This window comes from Hemitrygon akajei, chromosome 2 (genome assembly GCF_048418815.1).
Source record: "Hemitrygon akajei chromosome 2, sHemAka1.3, whole genome shotgun sequence".
Lineage (NCBI taxonomy): Eukaryota > Metazoa > Chordata > Chondrichthyes > Myliobatiformes > Dasyatidae > Hemitrygon > Hemitrygon akajei.
In genome coordinates this window covers 101,455,938-101,483,311 of record NC_133125.1, presented here as the reverse complement: position 1 = coordinate 101,483,311, position 27,374 = coordinate 101,455,938, and the positions used below count along the sequence as shown (strand labels likewise).

The following is a 27,374-nucleotide window of genomic DNA, read 5'->3' as shown; positions in this document are numbered from 1 at the left end:
TGATGGTAGAGGTAAATACATTGGAGGCTTTTAAGAGACATTTGGATAGGCACATGAATGTAAGGAAGATGGAGGGATATGGACATGGTGTAGGTAGGAGGGATTAGTGTTTGAATAATTTTGAGTTGCTTTTTAGCTGGTTCGGAACAACATTGTGGGCTGAATGGCCTGTTCCTGTGCTGTACCATTCTATGCTCTACGTGTACTCTTACCGGCAATATGGTCATTACTTCAGATGCATTTATTTTATACACAGACTGCTGAAGGAACTCAGCAAGTCAGGCAACATCCATGGAAGTGAATAAACAGTCAATGGTTCAGGCCAGGACCTTTTTCAGGACAGTTTATTTTAATAAAATGAATTTAAATCTCATTGGAGTTAATCACCTTGGGTGAGTACACCAGGTCTTTGCTCATGCTGCTATCTGCTTTGCCATGTTCATGCTTGCATAACACACAGTAATAGATTAAACAGCTTATAAATATCGGGTATTGACTTTAAATTTGTTGTCATCATGCACTCCAAGATACATTCCTTAAACTGCATGCACTTTTTCCACAGTTTGCCATTTCTTAACCATTTTTACAGCATATAAGACATTTTACTGTATAAACGTATTGTACAAAAATAAATACTATGTTAGATAACGCTGTACAGGGAAGCATCGAATAGCACCAGCTATTCAAAAAGCAACAAGAGCACACTTATGCACATTAGCGTCACTGCAGAGTGAATTGACTGTCGACTCGTTTGATTTATAGGAGATAATGTTGCAAATACTGCTTGGGAGGTGTTTCTGGGCAATGGGAGGTTACAGATTGTCCCTTCACAACAGGAGGAGCAGACCTGAAAAAAACCAATAATACCAAATGTTATTAGGTTTACAGTGAGGGTAACCTTGTATATTTTCTGTGGTGCATTAAAGAAATGATAGGTTTTATTAACAAAAAAATTAATTGTTAATAAAGTTCAGAAAGAATTCTTCCAACCCTCAGGTTGTTCTAAAGACTGTCAATTCCATTTGGAAATAACATAGAGCAATGCAACAGAGGAACAAGCCCTTCAGCCCACTGTCTGTACTGGCCATGATGCCAAATTAAACTAATTCCACCAACTCCACATGATCTACAGCCCTCCATTTCTCATAATTTCTAATTGGAGAAAAAACAAAAAAAAATTGGAGGTGCAAAATAACTTGGGAGTCCTTGTGCTAGATTCCCTGAAGGTTAATTTGCAGGTTGAGTCTGTGGTGAGGAAGGCAAATGCAATGTTGGCATTTATTTCAAGAGGACTAGAATATAAAGGTAAGGATGTAATGTGTCTTTATAAAGCACCAGTGAGGCCTCACTTGGAGTATTGAGGGCAGTTTTGGGCCCCTTATCTTAGAAAGGAGGTGCTGAAACTGGAGAGGGTTCAAAGGAGGTTCATGAAAATGATTCCAGGATTGAGTGGCTTGTCATATGAAGCATGTTTGATGGCTCTGGGCCTGCGTTCACTAGAAATCAGAAGAATCTAGGGTGACCTCATTGAAACCTATCAAATGGTGAAAGGCCTCGATAGAGTGGATGTGGAGAGGATGCTTCCAATGGTGGGAGAGTCTAAGGCAAAGGACGCAGCCTCAGAATAGAGGGACAACCTTTTAGAATGGAGATGAGGAGGAATTTCTTTAGCCAGAGAGTGGTGAATCTGTGGAAATCTTTGCCACAGGCAGCTGTGAAGGCCAAGCCTTTATGTGTATTTAAGGCAGAGGTCGATAGCTTCTTGATTGGTCAGGGTATGAAAGGATACAGGGAGAAGGCAGGAGACTGGGGCTGAGAGGAATATTTACATCCATGGACTCACTTACTTTCTAACTTTGTAACAAGCTCTCCTTATAGCACATGCACCCTAATCAAGACAAATTACTGGTGAACCTCAAATGCACCCTCTCGAACCAACTCGTCCTTTCTGTAATGCAGCTACCAGAACTACACACAAAATTCCAAATGTGGCACAACCGAAGTTTTATATAGCTGCACCATAACCTCTTGACTTTTATAGTGATGCAGGCAAGCATGCCATACACCTTTACCACCAAATGAACTTATGTTGCCACTTCTAGTGGACAATGGACATTCTCTCTGTACCGCCAAGTGTTCGAGTGATTTTTGGGTTTAGATCATTTACATTTAGGAAGTGGCTTTGGCTACCAGTCTTCTGTTCCTGGATAATGTATTGTGGATTTAATTTGGAACAATGCATTCCCTAGAAGCTGTGAGTCCCAGTCCAGGATGTGAACCAGAAGGTGTGAAGTTTGCATGTAGTTTCAAAGAAAGCATTGCCTATACTTTGTAAATATGGAATTGTCCTTTGTGTCTAGCAAATAAATATCGAGCCCCATGTTAGGCCAGCAGACCTTTCCACTGAAAGCGTCTCCCCATGATGCCTGCTGTACCTTGTTTTGTCGAATAAAGAATCTGCTTTGTATCTACCAGTAACTCTCTCCAGCGATTTCATTCACACAACACCAAGGTCCTACCACCTACTGTATATGTTCCCCCACAATTCACCTCCCAAAGTCTCACACTTGTCCAGGTTGAACCCGTACCTACAACTGATTTATATCTTGTGCCGCCCTTTATCAATCTTCCGCAACTGCCCACTTGTGTCTTTTGCAAACTTCCTACTTAGCCCATGCACACTTTCATCCAAATCAATCACTAGCAAGAGTTCCCAGCACAGACCCTTGCAGAACATTGACTGGTGATCAAGCTGGATCTCTCTCACCCACAATTCTTGTGGTTAATACCTACAGATTGTGAGGTGGAGGCTGACAAGAACATTGGAAATGTGGAATGGCCAATATACCTGATCCTCGAACAGCATGCATGCATTCTTGGTCTAATAGTGTGACCCTCGCATCTGTTGAAACAGGAGCTCTGGAGAGCACACAAAGGAGATCCACCAGGAATGAAAGGTTCAATTATCAGGAGGGACAGAGTGTGTTTTCCTAGAGCAGAGGAAGTTAAAAAGGACATGATTGAGGTACATAAAGTAATGAGGGGTATTGACTGCAGGAAACCTTTCTCCACTTTAGAGGCAGACAATAGTAGAGGACGTAGATTTATTGTTTGGCATGGACCAAGTGCTGGAAGATGGGAGTAATTTAGCCGTCCACATTCGGCCCATTGGTCAGTGTGTATAGTCAGCCAAACAGCCTGTTTCCATGACCTCTGAATCCATAACTAACTGAATTTTATTATTTGTTGCGAGGAAAAGTGAGTTAAAGAAAAAGAGAGCTTATGCTTCACTTAAGGTACTGGCAAGACGACAGTGTTGTCTGTGTATTCAAAGGAGGATACAAATTCACTGGGAATGGTTCGTAGAACATTCATTAGACAGATTCTGGAAATGGATAGATTGTTTTACAAGGTCATGCTAGGCTTACATCTGCTGGAGTATATATGAGAGGCAACGGGATTGAAACACGCCCGATCATGCTGATTTTCAACAGGGTGGAAGTGATGTCATTGAGCTGAGAAGGGAGCAGGAAAGGTTGATTTATTGAGATGCAGTGTGGACAGGCCCTTCCTTCTTCGAGCTGTGCAGTCCAGCAATATCCTGATTTAATCCTAGCCTAAACACGGGACAATTGACCTACCAGCCATTAAGTCTTCAGACTGTGGGAGGAAACTGGAGCACCAGAGGAAGCTCACGTGGTCACAGGGAGAATGCACAAACACCTTACAGGCAGCAACGGGAACTGAACCCAGGTCACTGGTATTGTAAAGCATTGTGCTAAACAATACGCCATCATGCCTCCCCAAACCAGGACATAATGATGACTGGAAGGCTTAAATTATGAAGAGAGGTTGGATAAGCTGGGACTATTTGCCCTGCAGCTTAGGAGACTAAGGTGGGAACCTTACAGAGGTGTATAAGATCATGAGGGATATAGCTATGTTGTCCGATCAAGATGGCGCCAATGAACAGCGCTACCTCGGGTGACATCTTCCAGACAGTCTACAGGGGGGTGATGTTCTTGTTACCGTAGGCACGATTTTTCTTTTGCATGTGTGGGGGGTGGAGGGTGGTGTGCTGTTCTTGTTGCCATTTGCGCAATTGCTTTTGTGCATGGGCAGGGTTAATGTTTCTCTTTTGAACAGCTTCCCTGGTTTTCTGTTTTGTGGCTATCTAGGGAAGACAAATCTCAGAGTTGTACACTTTGTTAATAAATGTACCTTGAACTCTGAACTCAAAAGGTGGATAGTTACTATCTTTTCCCCAGAGATAGGGGAATCTAATACTAGACAGCATAGGTATAAGGTGCGGGGTTGGAGTGTGGGGGGGGGGGGGGAGGAGGAATTTAAAAAGGACGCGAGAGGCCTCTTGGTTGGCAATGATGTATTAGACCAAAGGGCCCGTTTATGTTGTGTAACTCTTATACCATAATGTTTCCACTCACGGGAAAATCTAAAATTAGGGTCACTGTTTAAAAATAAGGGGTTAAAGCCTTGGAATTACCAATGCACCTGATGACTGAACTCCATACATTCACTCTTCGTCTAACAACATGGCTCCCGCATTTGTCAAAATATAGGGTCGCCCATTTAAACAGATGAGGCAAAGTCTTTTTCTCTCAGAGGGTCATGAATTTTCTTGCTCAGAAGGAAGGCAGGAATAAAGTTACTGAATAATAATTAGACAGGGAGATTCTGCTGAACAAGAGGACGAAGGTTTGTGTGTGTTGATGGAAGGTGGAACGGAGGTCACAAGCACTTGGGCCATGATCCTACTGAATGAATCAGGTTTCAGGGGGTGGATCGCCCAGGTCTCTTCTCAAACTGTTCAACATTCGAGTCAGCCTCATTTCCCAAATCTTTGAAGAACGAGAATTTATTGCATCCATAAAATCACAGAACATCAAACCTGAGGGGAGCTGTCTTTAAAAGGAATACAAATAGCACTTATTCACCTTGTATCCTTCAGTATCAGGTTGTGTACACCCCACAAATAAACAATCCTTCAGTGACGCACACCGCTTTGTAACCAATTCACTGCCACCATTTGCATTCATCTTGTGCCTTGTGTAGCAGTACTGTGTTTCTAGAAAGAAAGGAATAACAAGCTAGTTACAAAAGAGGCTTGCCTTTGTGGGCAATATTCGACACACTTGTAATATTTAATGACCATTATACAAACAATGGAAGCAGCAACGCTGAACGTTAATTTTACTGTATAGATGTTTGACACAAAAGCCTTGTTTTAATCATGTAACTTGTTTAGATGATCATTAATTAAAAATGATAGAGATAGCATCATGTAAGAAAACCATCTGCAAACTCGCATCACAGTCATTTCATTCTGAAGTGTTTGTAGCAACTAGGTGTCAGATACCGGATTTTTTACATTTGGGAAGCAGCTGAGAAATGTAACTGCCAGAGCAGCAATCAGTTATTGTTTGTCAAGCTGTATTGTGAGCTATGTTGGTGCACCCTGAACACTGAGCAGTCAATGTGTGATTTCTGCTGTCCCTTTCTTGCTCCTGGGGACCATGAGTGCTCCTGGCACAGGTCTTTCCATTGGGCAAGATAACAAAGGGAAAGTCAATGCCTCTGGGAGAAGTCTTGTACAACTCAATCACTACCTCAAAGTCAATGCACATTAAAAAAAAAGAGGCAGGAACTAACGTGAGATGTTAAGAATTATGACTAAAAAGCTATTTTTTTTTACTTGCCTTCCCCCTATCCTGGTAAAATGCAACTATAATGGAATTGTTAACAATGTAATGGCAAACAAGCATCAGCAATCACTTGCCTTCAGACCCAGTATGATATTTGGAAAACTAGCAGAGGGCAACTTTGGGAAGTTTTGTTTTAATTCTACTGTTCTTTTTGAGCATCCCATGTGCCAGGTTTTAAATTATTCATCTGCTAAGTCTCAAAATGTCATTTTCTGCTAAATGGTGCCTGTTGCAAGAGTGAAAGAAATGAAATAAATTTTAAAAAAGTAACACAGAGAAAACCTGCAGGTTCTGGAAATCCAGGCAGCAGACACAGAGGAATTCAGTGCAGGCCAGGCAGCATCCATGGAAAAGAGTAGACAGTTGACTTTTCAGGCCAAGGGTCCTGATGAAGGGTGTCGGCCCGAAACGTCAACCATTTACTCTTTTCCAGAGATGCTGCCTGGTCTGCTGACTTCCTCCAGCATTTTGTGTCTGCTGCTCAGGTTCAAATGCCACATTTGACTGCATTCTTAGAGCAGGCTTTCCTGTTCTTGAGCTTGGATCTATTGGATTGACTGCACACACAATACAAAGGAAAACTGGAATAGGAGGTGATGGGTGGATTACACCAGAGTAACAAGCCCTGGCTCAAGTTCCTTCCGTGTAATATCTAAGTTGGGTAAATAAAATCTCAACCACTCTTGATCTTCTCTTTTCATGAGATCCCACTGAATAGCAATCACGAGAAGGAAGCTTGGCTGATTTCTTCTTCCCTGGAGATTGAGCCCTTGGTGTCCTTACTTGCTTCATGGCAGAGATCAGCCATACCTCACAATCAATGTGAGAGGTTTCTATGTGATTTACAAAATGTCCACAATGTTAACAAACTGACTTGAACCCTAACAGTCAGTACTCTTGTACCTATTGGACCAAAGACACAGGAGCAGAATTAGGCCATCCAGTCCATCGAATCAGCTCCACCATTCTATCATGGCTGATATTTTCCCCCTCAATCCCATTCTCCTGCTTTCTCCTCATAACCCTTGACGCCTTTGCTAATTGAGTACTTATCAAACTCCACTTTAAATATACCCAATGACTTGGTCTTCTCTCACCCCATCTGTGGCAATGAACTCCACAGATTCACTACCCACTGGCAATAGGAATTTCACCTCATCTCTGTTCCAAATGAATATGCTTCAACATTGAGGCCATGTCCTCTGGTCCTAGACATCCTTCTATTGGACACATTCTCTCCACATCCACTCTATCTAGACCTTTCAATTTATCCTTGCCTACTTAGCACCAGTGATCTAGCAAACAGTTCTCTAATTGAATTAGATGGGGATAGTTTAGAAGTGCTCAAGACGAACTCGTTTTAGATATTCTTCAGGTCTCACTTTTAACTGGAATACCATATTTTACGTTACAACTTGAACTATGAAAAGAACACGATGATTTCAGCAATTACTTATATTCCTCATGGCCAGCTGTGAAATTTAGCAATACCACATAACAAGTATCAAAACACCACAATTTCTCAGCTACTGAAATGCAAGCCACAGGTTGGATTAATTAAAAAATCATCTTCTGTGGCATTCCAGAGGAATGAAAAGTTTCCTTCCCTTCACAACGGGCAATGTGCCAGGCTTGACAAATAACACTCAATGCTGATGGATCCATATTATGGGGAGAACAATCTGACACTGCAAATATGGGAGCCCACCAGGTGCTGTAAGAGGCATAGGTTAGGTTATGACCAGGGGGCCGGGTGGAGATACGTCTCCACCAAAAGGAGGTGTAAGGTGCTCCTTTCTTGCAGGTCACCTTTGGGCAAGGTGTAGCACCTACTTAGCACCGCCACTCCCCCCCCTCCCACCACTCAGGGTCACGTGAAGCCATGGGAGCAGCTGGTGCACATCACAAGTCCTCATGCAAATCTCTGAAGAGAATTGATATTTGCTGGGGTCACCCATCTTGTAAAGTCACTGCCCAGAAGAAGGCAATGACAAACCACTTCTGTAGAGGAAAATTGCCAAGAATAATCATGGTCATGGACAGACCATAATCGCCTTCATCATACAACACGGCACATAATAATGATTATGATAATAATTTTTTTTATATACAGTACTGTAGAAAAGTGTTGGGCACCTCTATTTAGCTAGGATGCCTAAGACTTTCACAGAGTGCTACAGTAATCTTATGCATTGCACTGTTCTGCTACCACATAAAAATTGTTTCGTTATATACAAGTGATGATAAACCTGATTCTGATACGGGTCTCTATTGTGGAATGAGAGTGGGAAGGGGGCAGGGAGAGAGGAATCGTGGTTGGGAATAGGGGAAGGGAGAGGGTAGGGAGCGGGAAGACACAGCAACCTCCCCCCCCCTCCCCCCCAAGGCTTTTGCACAGTACTGTAGATTCTAGTTTTACAAAATTGTCATTATTGGAATGGACTGTATTATAGAAAGTGCCTAGCATGTGAATGGGAATATTGAAATATTTTCTGGTGTGTCACATTAGTGTGCTTAACGATAGCACTGCCATTCGATTTGGACGTACCTCGTGGACAGTAGATGTCTGGTGCCCAACGGTTGCACTCATAATTATCTGCTGCGTTTTCGCATGTAAAACATTTGAACCCACCAGGATAGGGTGTCGCTGAAAAAGAATAAACATTTGGATAGAAAGCTCTGGTCCCAACATTTGGCAATTTATGTATGAATTATAAGCAATTTGGTAATTTATGTATGAATTACAGGTGGGAGAACATAACTGTACATTGGAAATGTGCACCTAGCAGTCAGTGCTACTTCAGATGCTTTGACTTCTGAATTTTGAATTCAAATAGCATCATTTTTGTAAAGAAATGAGAACATAGCTGGAATTTTTCAAAATGGGAATGGTCACAGAACCAAGGACAGTACAGCTTCAGAACAGGTCCAATAGCTGACATCTGCACTGAAAACAAAGCCTAGTTAAACCACAACCCTCCCCACGTCTTCAACACCGGTGCCTCAAGAAGGTAGTTTCCATCATTACGGACTGTCACCATCTAGAGCATGCTAACCTTCTCATTACTACTATTGGAGATGAGGGACAGGAGCCTGAAACTCTCCCTCAGCATTTCAGGAACGACTTCTTCCCCTCTGCCAGCTTTCGGAATGGCTCACAGACACTACCTCGTTATTCCTCTTCTGAACTATTGATTTTTGTAACTTAAATAATTTTAAAGTCTTCCAATGTACTGTTGCAACAAAACAAATTTCAACGTATATTGAATAGTACATCAGTGACAACAAATCTAATTCTGATTTTCTCCACCCAGAATCATATCCTGACACCATGCACACTCGAGCATGTCGAGTGCCACTCTTAAATGCCACTATGTTTGGTATCTGCTTCCACCACCACCCCCATACCTAAAACATGCCCTCCACAGCTCCTTTCATCTTTCCCTCTCCAGTTAAATGCATGTCCTCCAGTTACTGACATTCCCGCCCTGGGAAAAGACTCTGAATGTCAATTGCAGATTGACTTTGAATTGCAGATTTCAATATTACACAATGGTGAGAAGTGCCACTGAATTCTTTGGGAGGGGAGGGAAAAGGGGAGGGAAAGGGGAGTTGGGGGGGAGAGGAGGGGAGAGGTGGGAACCCACCCAACAGCAGTGGGGGAAAAAACCCTGCATTTACCCTATATCCCTTATAATTTTGTATACTTCTGTCAAATCTCCCCTCAATCTTCTACATTCCAAGGAATTAAGTCCTAACCTAGTTAATTTATCCTTTTAACTCAGGCCCTCCAGACCATGGCAACATCCATGGCAAATAAAGTTGTTGTGTGACAATACAGATTCAGCAGACTGCAAAGATTCAATTAAAACTACATTGGCAAGGCAAGGCCAACCCTTTCCCCATTCATTGCAGGCAGACTGTAGTTTAACAGTGTTAACCATCCACACACTTCTAAACGCAGCCTAGATAATGTTCCAATAAAATTAATAATATCACCTACTGCCAGCACAAGGAAACTGAACTTTTGGTTATAAGTGTTAAATTGCTGTGACTAAATTTGATGTCTGAAGTTCTAATGGAATGATTAACAGGGTGCTTCTTTGAAGTCAAGTGTTTTTTTTAAAAAAGCATTTGAGACAACTACAAAATGCATTTTTATAGCTTCACCGTTATAATGACCAAGGTGTTTCAGCTTGAGAAACTGACAGATGAAAGTTGATAGTAAATCACTCGGTCAGCATAGAAACATAACATTAGAGCATTTCAAAGCAAATAGGAGAACATAAAATCTATCTTGAGTACTGCACTTAAAGATGATCTCAAGACAGGATGCTGAAGGAAAAGACCCGATCATCTTTCAAGGTTACTTATTTATTTCCTGCAGTTATTATTAACAATTTTCCATGGGGCAAGATAAATTAAGGCTCCTTTGAAAAGGAATTATTTCAGGATACAGATGCTTATTCACTCGGCTGCTAATATTTTTAGCACTGCATCCTGAACATCAGAGCATTTTGGAAGTATTCATATTTCAGGCAAATAGCCCTTCCAGCATTGAATTTTCTTTTGGGTGTGGGGTGTATTGACTTTGCCAAATATTTTATTTCTCTCAAAACGTAATCTGACATTTTTTTTCTGATGCAGAATTTTTGGAAATAATCGTGGTAAATAACTTCTGTGGTCAAACTGAGAATGACCACTAATCCAGGTAAGTGGCTGCTTTGAAATGCCGATGCAGCAAACTATCGGGGTAGTACATAAGCATGTTAAATCCCAATACTACAATCACATTCCAATGACAAACACAGCGAAGTCTGCAGATGCTGAAAATCCACAGCTACATGCACAAAATGCTGGAGGTGCTCAGCAGGTCAGGCTGCACCTATAGAAATGAATAGATAGTCGATGTTTCGGCTGGGGTCCTTCTTCAGGACTGAAATGGAAGAGGGAAGACGTCAAAATGAGCAGCTATAAACAGGATCTGTTGAATAAGCCATTCTGACACCAATTTATCCAAGAAAGCAAATGTTTACTAAGTTGGCTCAAAAATTGCTTGTTTTGCCTTTTTTTTTGCTTTGGACGTTTGTACAAACCTTGACTTTATCGTGGTTCAGAGGCATGCTTGTGTGCCTCAACAACCCAGACAGGTATGCTGGCTGGAGCCAGGACCTTATGTTTTGGCTCTTGATAGGGTCACTCATGCCAGGCAAATCAAAGGGTAGAGGCCGGACTGAAAATAGTCCACCAGGCTCCAGGTTCAGGTCTAACAAAAAAAAATTGTCACAGAAACAATGAAGAATCCTTCTACATCCCAGTGTGACGGCATTCCTGGAGTCTCCACCCAGGAGTTGCATGACTGACAGAAGTGAAAACTGAGAGGAAGCTACTGGCACGATGAAGGAAGCCCTGAACACTGCCAGAGATGAAGGACTTTCATCGCTGCTCTAAATGCCGGCAGCATAACGCAATTTATGTATAATACTTCTTGTACATTTTTTCAGAGTAGTTGTGACTACAAGTACAACACTTAAAACGACAAACCTAGCCCTAGAATCTAACCATTGTGCATTAGAACTTCCTTGTTTTTGGACAAAAGGCCAGTATTTACCCAACATTTAGATGGCACCTGAATTATCTGTGTAACATAGGGCTCCTTCTGAGCTAGGCGAGTAAGAATTTGAACAATGAAGGGCACACAGCCCAGAAGGACTGTGGACCGAATGAAGCCAAGAAACTGAGACGAGATGGGAGACTCCCATACAGAAATAGTCAGGAGAAAACAAACGAGAGCCTGTCACAAAGCACAGAAATGGTCCCTTCGGCCCACAAGGGCCAAACCAACCTGTCAAGTATCTAACTACAGTAATCATAATTTTATTCTCAAATTCTCCTAAATTCTAGCACTCACCCACACACCAGGAGATATTTACAGTGCCACTCATCCCACTAACACAAGCATTCAGAAACTGGAGCACCAAGAGGAAATCATATATTCATAGAGAGGGTGGGGAAAATGCCACACAAACTGCATGGGAGGTCAGGTCTGAACACAGGCCCCTGGAGTTGGGCAGAAACAGCTCCATCAGCTGCACCATTGTGCCACTCTAAAGAAAGGGCCTATTCTTCACTGTATCTCAATAAATAGATAAATAAATAGATAGATATGCCTCTCATAACTGCAAACATTTCTATAATGTTGCCTTACTTTTCCTAAGTTCTAAGGAATAATGAACTAGCCCAGCCAACCTTACCCCATAATTCAGGCACTCTAATCCTGGTATTAAATCTTTAATGTAAAAAATCCAGTTCACAAAGATCTTTGTAAATCACTCACTAAAGATGTGTTCTTCTTTGAATGGTCTTAATTCTGATGTCAAATGGCTGCCTAAGGTTTATTTGAATGGTGCTTGGTGACTCCAAGATGTTGAGAATTTTACAAGGATACAGTCAAAACATGAAAAAGCTTTCACTCAAAAACTGCAGGGAGAACCTTTTGCAGAATAAATTAATTTAAGCAACACGTACACATAGATAATGCTGGAGGAACTCATCAGGTCAGGCAGTATCTACGGAAATGAATAAACCGTCATTGTTTCAGGCCAAGACCCTTCCTCAGGACGGTTGTTTTTTCAAGAGTGAAACTAGTCCAGTCAAAACTGGGGCCTTATGATGAGGTATAAAAATATATAGTCATTAGTAAAGAAAGGGGGAGACAAGAAGTGAAATAGTCGGCCCAGCAACTTTTAATGGTAAAACATTAGAATCCAGTTTTAGAAGGTAACAGCAAAACAACTGAGTAGAGTTAATATGGCTTTATGAAAGGAAGATTTCTTCCAACAATCAGCTGGAGTTCCGAGGGGAAAGAAACAGCCAAAGAAGCAGTGCATTTCGGTTTCTAGAGGGAATTTCTTGAAGTGGAAATAATTGTGTAGCTTGGGTGGTTGATTGTTGGTTTGAGTTGTTCTCCGATCTTGGCAATTTACGTACACACATTACAGCCCACTGATGATGCCTCCTCTCATGGTAACAAACGTTCACAAGTAAATTGCCAAGATCAAAGAACAACTCAACCCAACCATTCCTTGAAGTGTTAATTGCCTACAGTACACTACCCCTGGTGGTGGTAGGTGCAGAAGAACTGAGGGTTGTTGAAGGATAAACGAGCAAAGACAAGTTACAGAGAAACAAGCAGGGATATGGGGCTGATGGAAAGAGCTAGTAGAGCATTAATGGGACAAATAGTCTCCTTCAGTTTCAGAAGTTAACATGACAAACATAGCCTTAAGTGTCCAAAGAGGAACAAGCTCTTGTTGGGGAAGATGCTGTAATTGGAGGCCAATTCAAAGCTCCATAAACAGAACAAGGCAGTGTTAAGGGAGAAATCAATTCATCATGTTTAAAATATATAGTCCTGGAACCTATTACACCCACAGGCATTACTGTATCCAAAGTATATGCACTCTGTTAGTGCCTGTTATTGGCACCACATCAGCACAGAGGTACACTAAAATATCTAGTGCTGATTACAATTATTTTGTTAAGATTTGAAAGTACTCTATTGTCTTGTGGAAATACCAGACTTGTATTGCACTGTGAGCAATCTGCATGGTAGCGAACTTTACACAAAGTAATTCAAATGCACCATCTCATTCACATCAATCACTCACCTTGTGACACTGTGTTTAACAAAGTCATGCCATAAGCCCCAAGTCTGAGTGACAGTCAGAAACAAAATTCACTAAATTAATAAGCCAAGTAATATTTAATAGACATCACGATCACAAAGTGAACAGGAAGCATCCCTCAGCCTCACTGAAAGGTGGTGTTGAAATCAATCCAAACCACGCAACGTGACATTGGGTTTTCTTCAAATGATTAATCTGAATACTGTTTATTTGTTTGCTATTGTCCCATGCAATGCCATGGTTAATGGTTATTTGTTTTGCTCTGACATCCCATCTGTAATAGTGTGATTTACTCAACTGAAGAGTAACAATTCATGGTGGGTTTACACCAACTCCATTAATCACTTGACTCCAACAGCAGACGGCAGCTTTTATGCATGATATCACTGCTTCTGTCAATTTCAATGGTAAACAAGCTCACTTGCGACTGTACTGAGAGACCGTGGGCTCAATTGAATGTATTTATCCAAATCCCACAGAGATGGAGGAGTAGAGTTCAGGTCAGTATCTCAGACTGTGGAGAATGGGGGTGGGGGGGGGGGGGGGGTTGGAGTGTAGAGTCAGTGAGGCTTCACCATACACTGGATCAGCTTAGTGATGCCCCCCAGTCATTTGGATTTCTAACACTATGTTCAAACAGCCACATGCAGAATTGTCATTTGGATGAGATAGGAGAGATCAAGGAGATTGGCTGACATCCTCAGTGACATCAAGAAAGAGCATTCGTCAGGAAATATGCCAAATATTCTATTCTGGCACATAAAATTAGTTGCCTATCAAGCTAGTGTAAGTAAGAGCTGTCATTTTGGCATTGCTGTGACTAGCTGATTTGACATGACATCTGAGAATGGAAGAACTGCTGAATATTCAAGACCTGCCTGTCACAGAGTGATGATCACAAACACATTATCCACAGCAACAGTCTTACCTCCAAGTCAAATATCATGGAACCATTCCACTTCAGAAAGCTGAGCACAGTGACAGATGAAGGAAAAAGTTCAAAATAAATTTCTTTTTGAAGTACATACATGTCACCATATACAACCCTTGTGCATACTCAGTTTATAGAATAATAACCATAACAGAATCAATGAAAGACTGCCCAACTCGGGCATTCAACCAGAGTGCATAAGACAACAAACTACACAAATACAAAGAAAAAAAAATAAACAAACAAGCAATAAGTATCAAGAACATCAGATGAAGAGTCCTTGAAAGTCAGTCCATTGGTTGTGGGAAGATTTCATTGATGCAGCAGTTAAGTTGAGTTAAGTTATTCCCTTTTGTTCAAGAGCCCGATGGTTGAGGAGTAATAACTGTTCCTGAACCTGGTGACGCAAGTCCTGAGGCTCCTGGACCTTCTTCCTGATGGCAGCAGTGAGAAGAAAACATGACCTGGGTGGTGGGGGTCCCAGATGATGGATGTTGTTTTCCTGCAACAACATCTCGTGTAGACGTGCGCCTTGGTGGGGAGGGTTTTACCCATGATGGACTGGGCCATATCTACTACTTTTTGCAGGATTTGCTGCATTCACAGTACAGGAGTGCTGTAATGTCAGATGGCCCATTCAGCTGAAGCCTCACTGGCTTTCTCAAGGTGATGTGAAGATCACTATGTTGACAAAGAGGAGGGTGATCTTCAATGCCTTAGTCAATATATGCCCCTTAGACAATATTACCATAATATTATTTGGTGGTTTTCAAAGTGCTGAACACACCTTGTGGGAGTAAGTGGGCAGGAGGTGGAGCTTGGAGGATGATGGTGCCTAATGGCGACTCCTTCTTCTTGCATCTTCAGAAGCAGCTCCATTTCTATCCTTGATATCTCTTTCTTTCACCTGTCAAGGTTCTTTTGAAGACCTGGAGTTACACGCTGACTTCAGTTCTTTGTGGAAGTAGGACCACTCTCGGGGCCTCACGACCAGCTGCTTTTCAATATGCCAAGGATGCAGCCTGGAAGATTAGCACGCCTTCAGGGTGCCGGATTTTCGAGGATCTGGAGGCAGGCAGATTCAAGGCCGGTGCCGCCGCCTGATGCGTCGCGGGAGACGGAAGATCGTAAGCAGCAAGGTGTCACCGGATACAATGCTGAGGTTCATTCTCTTGTGGGCATACTCAATAAATCCATAAAGGGAGGCAAAACGATGCGGTTGAAGAGGCTGTCAGATACACGAATGTACAGAGAATGGAGATGAATGGACTATGTGCAGGCAGAAATGATGGGATGTCATATTGATTGTGGGCTGAAGGGCCTGTTTCTGTGCTGTACTGTTCAATATTCAATGACATACATAGTCCAGACAGTTCTGAAAGGAATAGGGAATACACAATACAAAGACCAGTCTATTTTTTTTATAGACAGAAGATTCTATTTAGCTCATCAGGCCAATGGACAGCTTATTTGAATAAAGTAACCAATTTAATACCATACTACAGCTGTTTCCTTATAGCCTCACAGATTAATTTTTCCTCAATTCTTAGAGAACTGCCCTTTGAAAGGAGTCATCTATCTCCACTAACAATATTAACTCTACAGAGAAATTTCATAGAACTTCCCTTCTCATTCTTTGGCTAATAATTTTAAACCTCCCCCCCCCCCCCACCCACCTTCCTTGCCCAGCCACCAGCAGAGGGGAAAGGCCTTTGCGAGTACAAAGCCTGTCCACCTGTGCTTGAATCCACAGGAAACATCTGCCAGGGAATTCTGCAACTGCAGCCACTGATCAAAGCATTTATTGGGCCTGGCGCATATTGACAGTTTAATACACCTGATACCCATGACTTCCTTTGTGTATACATTCTGCACTCAAGGACAGAATCAGCAGAAATCCCTAATGAGGAACTCTGCCTGTTGAACTGCCCATCAGGCTGGGTGATCAGAGGGAATGTTGGTGCAGATTGTGAAGATAACTCTAACAGGCACAGCACACTACAATGTGATCACCAACCCCCACAGAAAGTTGTGTCATTCCACATTCTCAAGAATTCCTAGGCACATAATTGGCCCCAAAAAAGCTTTGCAAAACATTAAGAAAAATCATTCTTAAAAATTATAACTCTTCAATGACATTTCAGATGAAACATATCATTTCAGATCAACATTAAGACCAGAAGACATGGGAGCAGAATTAGGCCATTCAGCCCATTGAATGCTCCTCCATTTGATCGTGGCCAATTTACCTTCCTCCTCAACCCCAATCTCCAGCCTTCTCCCTGTAATCTTTGATGCCCTGATGAATCAAGAACCTGCAAACCACCACTTTAAATATACCCAATGACTTAGCTTCCACAACTGTCTGTCAAGCTGGGGTCCTTGGACCCCTTGTTTAATAGTGGGGGTCTATGGAATTTTAAAAAAGTTGGGAACGCCTGGTCTGCAGCATTGAATTCCAGAGACTAGCCTCTGGCTAATGAAATTTTGCTTCATCTGTCCAAAAGGGACACCATTCTATTCTGAGGCCTTTCAAAATTCAGTAAGGTTCAATGAGATGTCCCCTCATTCTTCTGAGCCAGTTCCAATCTCTCTTATGTCATTGACCCCTACCATTACCCAAAGAGTCCATGGGTCCCCAGTTGGGAACCTCTATTCTAAAATGTATTGAGTACAGGTCCAGAGCCATCAAATGTAGCTGCCATGTCAACACATTCAATCACTGGACCCTCTCCAATACCAGCACATCCTCTCATAGATTAGGGGCACCAAGCTGCTCACAGAACTCCATATGTGGTATGACTATCACCTTACAAAGTCCCAGCATTGCACTGTATCCACGTAATGCTTACAGCTTGGATATAGTAGCAGACTTGATGGCAATATTTAAGAGAGGCACACAAGCATGTCCGTACTATGTGCAGGAAAATAGAACGAGTTGGATTGGTACCGTGGTCAACATAGACATGATGGATTGAAAGACCTGTTCTGGTGCTATGCTCTTCAATGCCCTTGCTAAATTATATTCCAAAAGAAAATTCGTAATATTAATGCTCCAAGATCGATTTATTTCAAAAAGGTGGGGTGAGAAAGAATACAGTGTCTCCATTCTTACAGGATTAACAAGGGATCTGATGCCATCTGAGCACCTAGATACCATTGCTGCAAGAGTGGATCTTGTACCCTAACATACAAGCTCTTTCTGAAGACACAGAATGGTATGACATTGAGCTAAAGGAGCAATGGTTGATACAAGAGACTGCAGCTGCTGGAATCTGGAGCAACAAATGATCTGGAAGAACTCAGTGGTTGACCAGCAACTGCTAGGAGAATGAATTGTCAGCGTTTCAGGTCAAAATCCTAGAATATCAGTATATTTTGGAAAGTCAAACTTAGTTTGTTGAAAGTGTTGTGACTGAGAACAAAGTCACCAGAGAGACACTGAAGCTGGTGGATATAGAACTCTTTATTCAGCACAAGTAGGCATCATTGGAGTCCCTACATTTCTTCACATTTTTATATGCTAAAGATCAAAGGTAACAGCAAGACAATGTTTATAGTTACAGTGCATTCATAATGCTTTTGAGTTACATATAATTTTCAAATACCTTGATCTTCACACCAACACACACCCAAAATGAGTGATAATCATTGCTGTCTGAGCTGCATTCATGCATATGCAGACATCTCAAGTCAATTAGGTGTTTCCTGGTCTGCAATTAACCTCAAAGTGCAGCTCCAGGAAGAGCATTCTCCTGAGCTGCATTTTAAATCCAATTTACAATCTATATTCAGATCTGAAGACTAGTTGCTGTTGAAATTAAAATTTATTATATTCTGTATTGCCAGACTACACCCCAACAAAAGCAGCAATACAGGGTGATGAAAGTCATTCAGCATGCTGACCTTCATTTTGGCACTGAGTATAGGAGTTGGGATAATATGTTGCAGCTGTAAAATCATTGTTGACTTACACACTTGAGGCACTGTGTACAGTTTTGGTCACCCTGTTTTAGGAAAGTCATTATTAATTGTAAAGTGTGTAAAGATATACAAAGATGCTACCAGGAGTGGAGGACCTCATCTATAGGGACAGGCTGCCCAAGTCTTTCTTCCTTGGAATGTAGAAGAAAGGGAGACAATCTTATAGAAGTGTTTAAAATTATGAGAGGCATAGGTAAAGTGGATGCTAACAGTCTTTTACTTTGGGTAGGGAACACCAAAACTTGGGAGTATAGATTTAATATGAGAGGGGGAAAATTACATGGGGTCCAAGGGACAACTTTTACCAAATACACAGTAGTGAGTTAATGAAATGAGTTGCCAGCAGAAGTGGCTGAGGTGGGTACAATAGTATCATTTAAGAAGCACTTGGATAGGTAAATGGAGAGGTTGGGCTCAGAGGGATATAGGCCAAAAGCAAGAAATTGGGACTAGACGAGTGGGCACAGAGGACAACATGGACTTGAGCTGAACAGCCTCTACTTATGCAGTATTGCTCTTTGACTCTGATGAAATGGAGAGGCTTCAGAAAGGAGTACAAGAGGAGTGGGGGAAGTAGAGACAGGGCTCTGAGGTTATTTGTCTACTGATGCAGCAGGGGAGGTGAAGGATGAGAGTGGATCAAGCCAAGTAGAGAGGTGGAAGATGTGAAATTGGGTTGGCACTGAAACCCTGGTCATTTCTTTCCAGACTAACATTTTCAATTTCAACCATTCAGGTTAATGAAGGTTGTATAGACAAACATGGAGAAAAATCCACATTAAACCTGCCTGGTTTCCTGCACTCACTTCCTTGAAATAAGACAAAAGGGTCAATTTTTTTTTAAAATGTCAATAGCATAAGGCTTTCAAGACTTTTCTTGTACTGAAGATCGGATATTAGTGCACCAACTCCAAATGAGGTCTTTATATTTCAGAAGACTTTCTCATTACTCATTCTTCTGCCTGCTTATCTAGACTGCATCAAGGTTTGGAAGTTCTAATTTCAGTAAAGGGTTCCTTTCTCATGAGATTATAAATGTCTATATAACTTAGAAGAGAGCACAGATCAACTAGAGTTTGCAATTCACTGTACAATGCAAGGGAAGAGCATCATTGGCACAAAGTAGGCTGCACTGAATGGATATAGATCCAGGAAAATTGATTAAATACGCAAGGGCATCTGTTGCTCCCCATAACACTTTCTCATGTACTTATCAAAGCCTGAATAAACTATTCTGCAATATCCATTCGTTATAGTTGTAAATTCCATTACAAAAGTTAAGACCCACTCCATATCTTATATTACACACAAAATCTTATGATGTCAGGCTCACGACAATCCACAAAGTGTGAGAGAAAAAGGGTCACTTATCAAGAGAATATTTCATGTTAGCCTTTGTTCATTTAAACGTCAACACCCCTGATAAAAATGAAAATGGGTGGTTTGTAAAATTCAAGTTAACAAACTGTTACATATTTTCTGGAGTTTACAGGAGTGAGAAGGAACTTGTTAACAATATTTAAGATTCTGAGGTTTCTTAACTTGGTGGATGTAGAGGAGATGTTTTCTCTTATGGGAAATCTAGAACTAGAAGTCATTATTTAAAAATAATGAAGAGCGTGGAACATTTTAAGACAGGGGCTCCTAACCTGGGGTCTATAGACCCTCTCAGGTCATGGTCTATGGTATAAAAAATGTTGGGAAATCCTACTTTAAGAGATGAGGCAAGACCTTTCTCTTGATTCATCATACAAGAGTCTTCCAAACAGTGGAAATAGTGACTGATTATTTTTGAGGTAGAAATACATAGATAAACTTCTGTTAAGCAAGGAAGCATAAAGTCATTGTAGGTAAACAGGAAACCAGTGCTGAAGGTTATGACAGACAAGTGATGATTTTAATAAATGGTGGAGCAAGTTCAAGAGGCTTTTAATTCCTACTATTGTACATTGGTCACTTTTGTCCTCTCTACCACATCAGCAAATATTCCTGCCTCTGAATGACAGGAGGACTCATGACTCCTGGAGACCAAGAGCGAGGAAGACACTTATGGTACCACAATTAGGAAAGGAGTTAGAGGCAGGAAGCCAAGTTTGTAGAACATCACAATACACACAGATTCGAGAAAGTGAATTTAAGTCTTATCGAAGAAGTGTGATGATCTTTGAATCAGAGAGTTTTATTATCACCATCTCATATGACGTGAAAGTTACTGTTCAGTAGCAGTTGTACAGTGCAAGGAGGTAATATTGCAAATTACAAAATAAGAAGTGCACAAAAAATAATGAGGTAGTGTTCATGGACCATTCAGAAATCAGATGGCAGAGAGGAAGAAGTTGTTCCTGAATCATTAAGTGTGGGTCTTCAGGCTTCCTCCCTGATGGAAATAATGAGAAGAGGGCAGGCAGGTCCTGGATGGTAAGGATCCTTGGTGATGAATGCCATCTTCTTGAGGCACTACCTTTTGGAGATGCCCTCGATAGTAGCGAGTGTTATGCCCATAACGGAACTGGCTGAGTCCATAACCCTGTACTGCAGGGTTTGGCAACCTTTTTGCTTCTGTGGGCCGGATCGAGTATTAATGAGCGGACGGTGGGCCAGATAAATGCCATAAAAATCTTGAAATATGGGAATTATCCATTTAAATACATCTAGTTATGTTTTGCCTACCCCTGCTCTACAGTTTCCTGCAATCTTGTGGAATAGAACCTCCATACTAGGCTGTGATGCAACCAATCAAAATGGTCTCCACCCTACATCTACAAGTATCTGGGAGTACAGTTAGACAAGAAGCTAGACTGGACTGCCAACACAGATGCCTTGTGCAGGAAGGCACAGAGTCGACTGTACTTCCTAAGAAGGTTGGCGTCATTCAATGTTTGTAGTGAGATGCTGAAGATGTTCTATAGGTCAGTTGTGGAGAGCGCCCTCTTCTTTGTGGTGGCGTGTTGGGGAGGCAGCATTAAGAAGAGGGACGCCTCACGTCTTAATAAGCTGGTAAGGAAGGCGGGCTCTGTCGTGGGCAAAGTACTGGAGAGTATAACATCGGTAGCAGAGCGAAGGGCGCTGAATAGGCTACGGTCAATTATGGAAAACCCTGAACATCCTCTACATAGCACCATCCAGAGACAGAGAAGCAGTTTCAGCGACAGGTTGCTATCGATGCAATGCTCCTCAGACAGGATGAAGAGATCAATACTCCCCAATGCCATTCGGCTTTACAATTCAACCGCCAGGAGTAAGATATGTTAAAGTGCCGGGGCTAGGACTCAATGTATTTAAGTAAACTACTTAAGAACTTTTTAAAAGCTATTATTAATGCTTTTTGAGAGGCTGATTTTAGATGCATATCATATTTTTACTGAGTTAAGTATTGTATGTAATTAGTTTTGCTACAATAAGTGTATGGGACATTGGAAAAAATGTTGAATTTCCCCATGGGGATGAATAAAGTATCTATCTATCTATCTGTAGAAACTTGCTAGAATCATTGGTAACATACCAAATCTCTTCAAACTCCTAATCAACTATAGCATTGCATCCATAGGTTAGGTCCAGGACAGATCCTCCAAGATGCTGACACCCAGGAGATTGAAGCTGCTTACCCTTTCCAACACTAACCCCTCAATAAGGACTGGTGAGTTTTCCTGACGTCCCTTTCCTGAAAAATCACAATCACTGCCTTAATGATACTGCTGACATGGAGTAGAGCAGGGGTTCCCAACCTGGGGTCCACAGACCCCTTACTTAATAATATTGGTCCAGGGCATAAAAAAGGTGGAGAACATTTGGAGTAGGTTGTTGTTGTGATACCACTCATCCAGTTGACCTCTCTCATTCCTGTACGCTTCATCGCCACCTGAAATTCTGCCAACAGCAGTGGTGTCATTGGTGAATTTATGGATGGTGCCTGAGCTGTACTTGGCCACATGGTCTGTGTAGAGAGTGGAAGAGTGTGTAGAGAGTGGAAGAGTGTGCTGGTGTTCACTGTCAGTGAGGAGATGTCAGCACTGATTGCTACTGACTATTGACTCACAATGAGGAAGTACTGAATCTAGTTATCTTATAATTCACGTCTTTTTAAAGCAGTGAGATTGATAGATGGTATGGTCAATTCTTTAGCCTCACCCCTCACCCAGTTTTTAAACAGACTTTAGCAAGGTGGAGAAAGGAACCATCATTACTCGCAGTTCACCCATTTGGCTGGAGACATCCATTTTACTTTCAATCTGAAAGATGGGCTCAGATAAGCAGGACGTCCTCTTTCAAAGGCCCTATTCAAACCAAATAACTGAAAGAATGAACGGTTAAAGAAGATTTATTTTACTTGTCACATGGACTTTGCAACAAACCGTGAAATGCATTGTTTTGTGTCAATGACCCAGTCTAAGGATTGTCCTGGGGACAGTTGGCAGTGTCACCATGCCCTCGAGCACCAACATAGCACACTAACTGCACCAGTCTCTACCTATTGGCGTCTATCAGAAATGAACACCTAAATTGATCCCACACATCTTGCACTCTTCCCTCAGTTAACTCTTCCCAACATGTGTTCATATGATAAAATCTTAACCATTTCCTCAGTCCATTCCCTCACAGTGGGACATCTGTTTTTTTTCCAGTTTTGCAATATAATTCTTACAGCTGTGATGAGACCCACCTTTAAAATAGTAAATCTGTCATTGTTTACATTAGGTATCATTGTCCTATCACCCAAGAGACAAAGCCGTGGGCACAAGGGCGGTGTGGAACCCGACCAATTCCCCAACAAATCAAAAACTTTACACCATAATGGAGGAACAATGGAACACTGCCAAATCATGTGATGCTGTGTAAATATACTGTACTGTATCTGCTCTATATGCAGCGCTGCTTTGTAAAATAAGAATAAATAATAATAAAAATTTGAATTACAAAAAAATGAACAACCTTCCCAGTATTTGTCTTTTTCTTGGCAGAATCGCACATGGGTCATAAGTTTATTTTTTAACGTGATGCCTGGAAAGTGTCATGATATTATAGTGTGTACTGTGACAAAGCAGGTATCCATAATCTCTGAAACTCCTGCACATTCCAGCCCGATCTGGAATAAGCAATAGAAGCTGCTGTACTCGGCAACCCATCCATGCTGTGAATGGAACAGTATAATCTATCTGATCAGTCTCAAAAGTGTACTCAAGAGTGCATTTGGCTCTGAGAATAGATGACATTGCTTCTGTACCATGTTCTAAAGGACAGAAAAGAATTATATGTACTGATTTCCCCAAGTAATTTCAACAAAATACTTTCTGAAGACAGTGACTGCATTATTCAAGATATGCATTGTGCTGGGGGGTAGGGAGAAATCACATCCCTTACACACTGTTGAATTGCATTTCAAGACGAGTTCTAGTCACACTCAAAGTAACTGAAATGCTGAATATATTTTTTTTAAACTTGTTTAACAACATTAATATAAACTATGCAAGTAAAACAATTCCAAATAATTAATATTCAGGATGGAATTCACCTTTAGTGATATAAACTAAAGGAACTTCAGGTTCCTGGGAACCACCATCTCTCAGGATCTGAAGTGGGAGCAGAACATCAGCTCCATCCTGAAGAAGGCCCAGCAGCGGATGTATTTCCTGCAGCTCTTGAGGAAATATGGTCTGCCTCAGGAATTGCTGCTGCAGTTCTACACTGCAGTTATTGAGTCTGTCCTGTGCACCTCCATCATTGTGTGGTTTGGAGCTGCCACCAAGCAGGATAGAACCAGACTACAGTGCACAGTGAGGACTGCCGAGCGCATCATTGGAGCCTCCCTGCCCTCTATTGTGGACCTGTACTCTTCCAGGTTGAAGAAGAGGGCGGGAAACATCATAAAGGACTTCTCCCATCCTGCGCACGGACTGTTTGATCTGCTTCCGTCTGGTAGGCGCTTCAGATCCCTCCAGACTAAGACTAATAGGCACTGGAGAAGTTGTTTCCCTACTGCGGTTACTTTGCTGAACAGTTAACTGCCGGTTAACTGTCGGCTATTACTTGGATTGCACTACCTGTATGTATAATCTATATTTACATTTATATTTATCATTATTATTGTTATGAGCAGAGAGACAACATCTGCCGGAAGTAAATTCCTTGTATGTGCATAAGTACTTGGCGATTAAAGTCTGATTCTGATTCTGATTATGCTAAATTGATTCTCTCTCTGGAGCAATTAATACTTTGCATTTAAATCCAAAGTGAGATTGAATCTTCATTAATACCGATGGTATTATACACTACTCCATCGCTCATGAATGGCAACAATAAAGTTTCTCCCAATTGGGGGGGAATAATTTTTTTTATATTTAATAGAATTTTCAAACTTTACATGTGCTGTATCAATTTCTGTCCTCTAATATAACATCTTGAAAGCAGTAGGAGAGGAGCTTGTTTTAATTGCCAGCACTAAATGTGCAATACAGTTGCTCATTATTCCAAATTCCAGTTCCATTTGGCATTAATGGATCACATCCCCAGTCACTCCCCCCCTTCACATCGGCAACACAGCAGTGGAAACTGCATGCAGTTTCAAACTCCTGGGACTGCGCATCACACGGTCCCAGAACACATCCTACACAGTCAAGAAAGCTCAGCAACCCCTCTACTTTGAGAGGCTGAAGAGAGCTGGGATTTGCACATCTATACTCACATCATTCTACGGATGCGTAGTAGCGAGCATCCTGACAAGCTGCATCTGTAGCTGTACCAAGCTGGTACAGAAACTGCACTGTGGTGAACAGGAGGGCTCTACAATGGGTTGTCAAAACTGCCCAACACATGACTGGCACCAGACTACCAGCCACCAGCGACACAGAAAGGTGCTGGAAAAGGGCCAGTAACATCATGAAGGATTCCACACACCCTGCTCATGGACTGTTTGTCCCACTCCCATCAGGGAGGAGGCTACATAGCATCCACGCCAGGACCACCGGACTCAAAAACAGTTCATTCCCCCAAGCAGCAAATCCGATCAACACCTCCAGCACTACTGTATTATTTCCTGTCAGTCATCTTACGTACAGCCTAGTATCACTTCATGGACACACAATCTATATATTTCTACAAGCTGTCTTCTGTAGTTATGTTTATTATGCATTGTTTTTTATTATTGTGTTCTCTATCTTTTGAGTTTTATTTTGCTGCATTGGATCCAGAGTAACAATTATTTTGTTCTCCTTACATTCAAGTACAATCTTGAACAATTTCAGGAGCAGAGTACAACATCAATATACTTCAGTAATGTACGTTTAATTCATGCAGTAGAAATCTAATTTCCCCTGGGCAGAGTGCCATGATGGCCAGTATAATCCTGCCCTTATATGGCAGCTACAGAAACTGATTTATTATTGGCAGATAGCATAACTAAGCTCACATCTGCCATTTATGTGCCCCACGTAGGGAGAACTTGATCTTCCAAACTTGGTGTTGCTGAAAGGAATGGTACAGTGTAGTGCCAGAGATGGAAAGATTCTTGATGAGCAAAGTTAGACCACACCATATCCACAGAGAGCATGATAACTACAATTAAAGTACTCCAAAAAAGAAATAACCAATGACATTTTAGATTTGTTCCAGTTCTCTCAGCAAACGCTTCTTTGATCTTGTATATCGTCAATTAGAATGGGAGACCAAAAGTCAGCTCAGTCTGAAGTGACATTCCTGCACCAGCCTCTCTAGGGTGGGAAGAATCACTGTTTCAACTTTGTTGCACGTAATCATCACTACTCACAACCAATACAACACTAGCCTTGAGAACTTGCCAGCAAATCAGAGACTGGCTTGATCAATTATGCAGACTTTACATGGAATCACTAATCCAACTGTAATTATGCAGGTAATATTAACTATTGTCATATAAGCTCTTGAATCTGGGCTCATTCTTGAGTCTTAAATGTCCCTTTGTCCCCTGCCATATAGCTTAAACAACTGAGAGGCAATTACTCCCTAATACGGGAAAATAAAAATCAGAAGGTGGATGCAGAGAGGAGGTGGTAATATTCAGTACAACTAAGCTTGGGCATTCTGTGTGAATGCAGCCTGTTTGATTATGTTAGCTGATCCCACGTCTGATATGTCATAGGGGAATGCTGCAGCTCCTCGGAGATGCTATGGAATTTTCTCCATCAGGACTTCAAAGCAGATGGCAATACTTCACACAGTCAGTGCAGCTGTGTCAGAAGCTCTGACTCTTTTTCAGAGATTAATGAGCTCCCTGGATTCTGTTTTCAGACGTACAGTCCCTCAAGAATAAATAACATACAAAGGAAAACAGGCACTGAACAACTGAAACCTCTCTATAACTGGTCACTCATGAAATTAGAATCACGTTCCCAGGGCAGGATACTAAAGCACTTTTCCATAAATAATCATCACCAGTCTGATGTCCAAAACCAATAGAGTTGTAATAGGGAACACGAGAACATCTAACTGGAAGATGATAGGCGAAGCCAGGTGGGAAAGGGAAAGGGCTGGAGACGGAGTCTGATAGGAGAGGAGAGTGGACCATAGGAGAAAGGGAAGGAGGGGACTCAAAGGGAAGTAATAAGTAAGTGGGAAGAGGTAAAAGGTCAGAATAAAGAATACAGGAAGGGGATTGGGAATAACTTTTTTAAAACCAGGAGCAATCAATGTTCATGCCATCAGGTTGGAGGCTACCCAGATGGAATACAAGGTGTTGCTCCTGCACCCCGACGGCAGTCTCACCTTGGCACAAGAGGAGGCCATAGACTAACACGTTGGAATGGGAATTCGGACTTAAAATGTTTGTAATTGTAATTGAATGCAATTGGCTTTTATTCTTTAACTATATTAGGAGAATACCAACAAAATAAAAGAGCAAGGTGCACTAGAAGAAAAAATATTGGGCCTATTTCAAGGATAGCAGCAAGATTTCTTGAGGAATGGAAGTGAGACTAGACAAAGAGAACCAGAGTTCCTATCTAACACTCGGCTACAGTTTCGATAATGTTCCAAATCCTGGCTGTGAGATGATACAAGAAAGACACATTCTGCTGAGTT

At 41.6% G+C, this 27,374-nt stretch overlaps 1 protein-coding gene across 5 annotated transcripts in view; it reads right to left on the bottom strand.

The window, feature by feature from the left end:
- Window positions 1-321: 321 nt before the first annotated feature.
- lypd6 (LY6/PLAUR domain containing 6) overlaps window positions 322-27,374 on the bottom strand; it is a 259,919-nt gene continuing 232,866 nt past the window's right edge. For all 5 annotated transcript variants that reach the window (XM_073026208.1, XM_073026237.1, XM_073026228.1 and 2 more), the window contains exons 3-5: window positions 8,272-8,370; window positions 4,956-5,086; window positions 322-847 (exon numbers count right to left, since the gene is read on the bottom strand). In XM_073026208.1, the coding sequence (XP_072882309.1) occupies window positions 680-847; window positions 4,956-5,086; window positions 8,272-8,370 (398 nt within the window). In that variant the 3' untranslated portion in view covers window positions 322-679. The remainder of the gene's footprint in view (window positions 848-4,955; window positions 5,087-8,271; window positions 8,371-27,374) is intronic.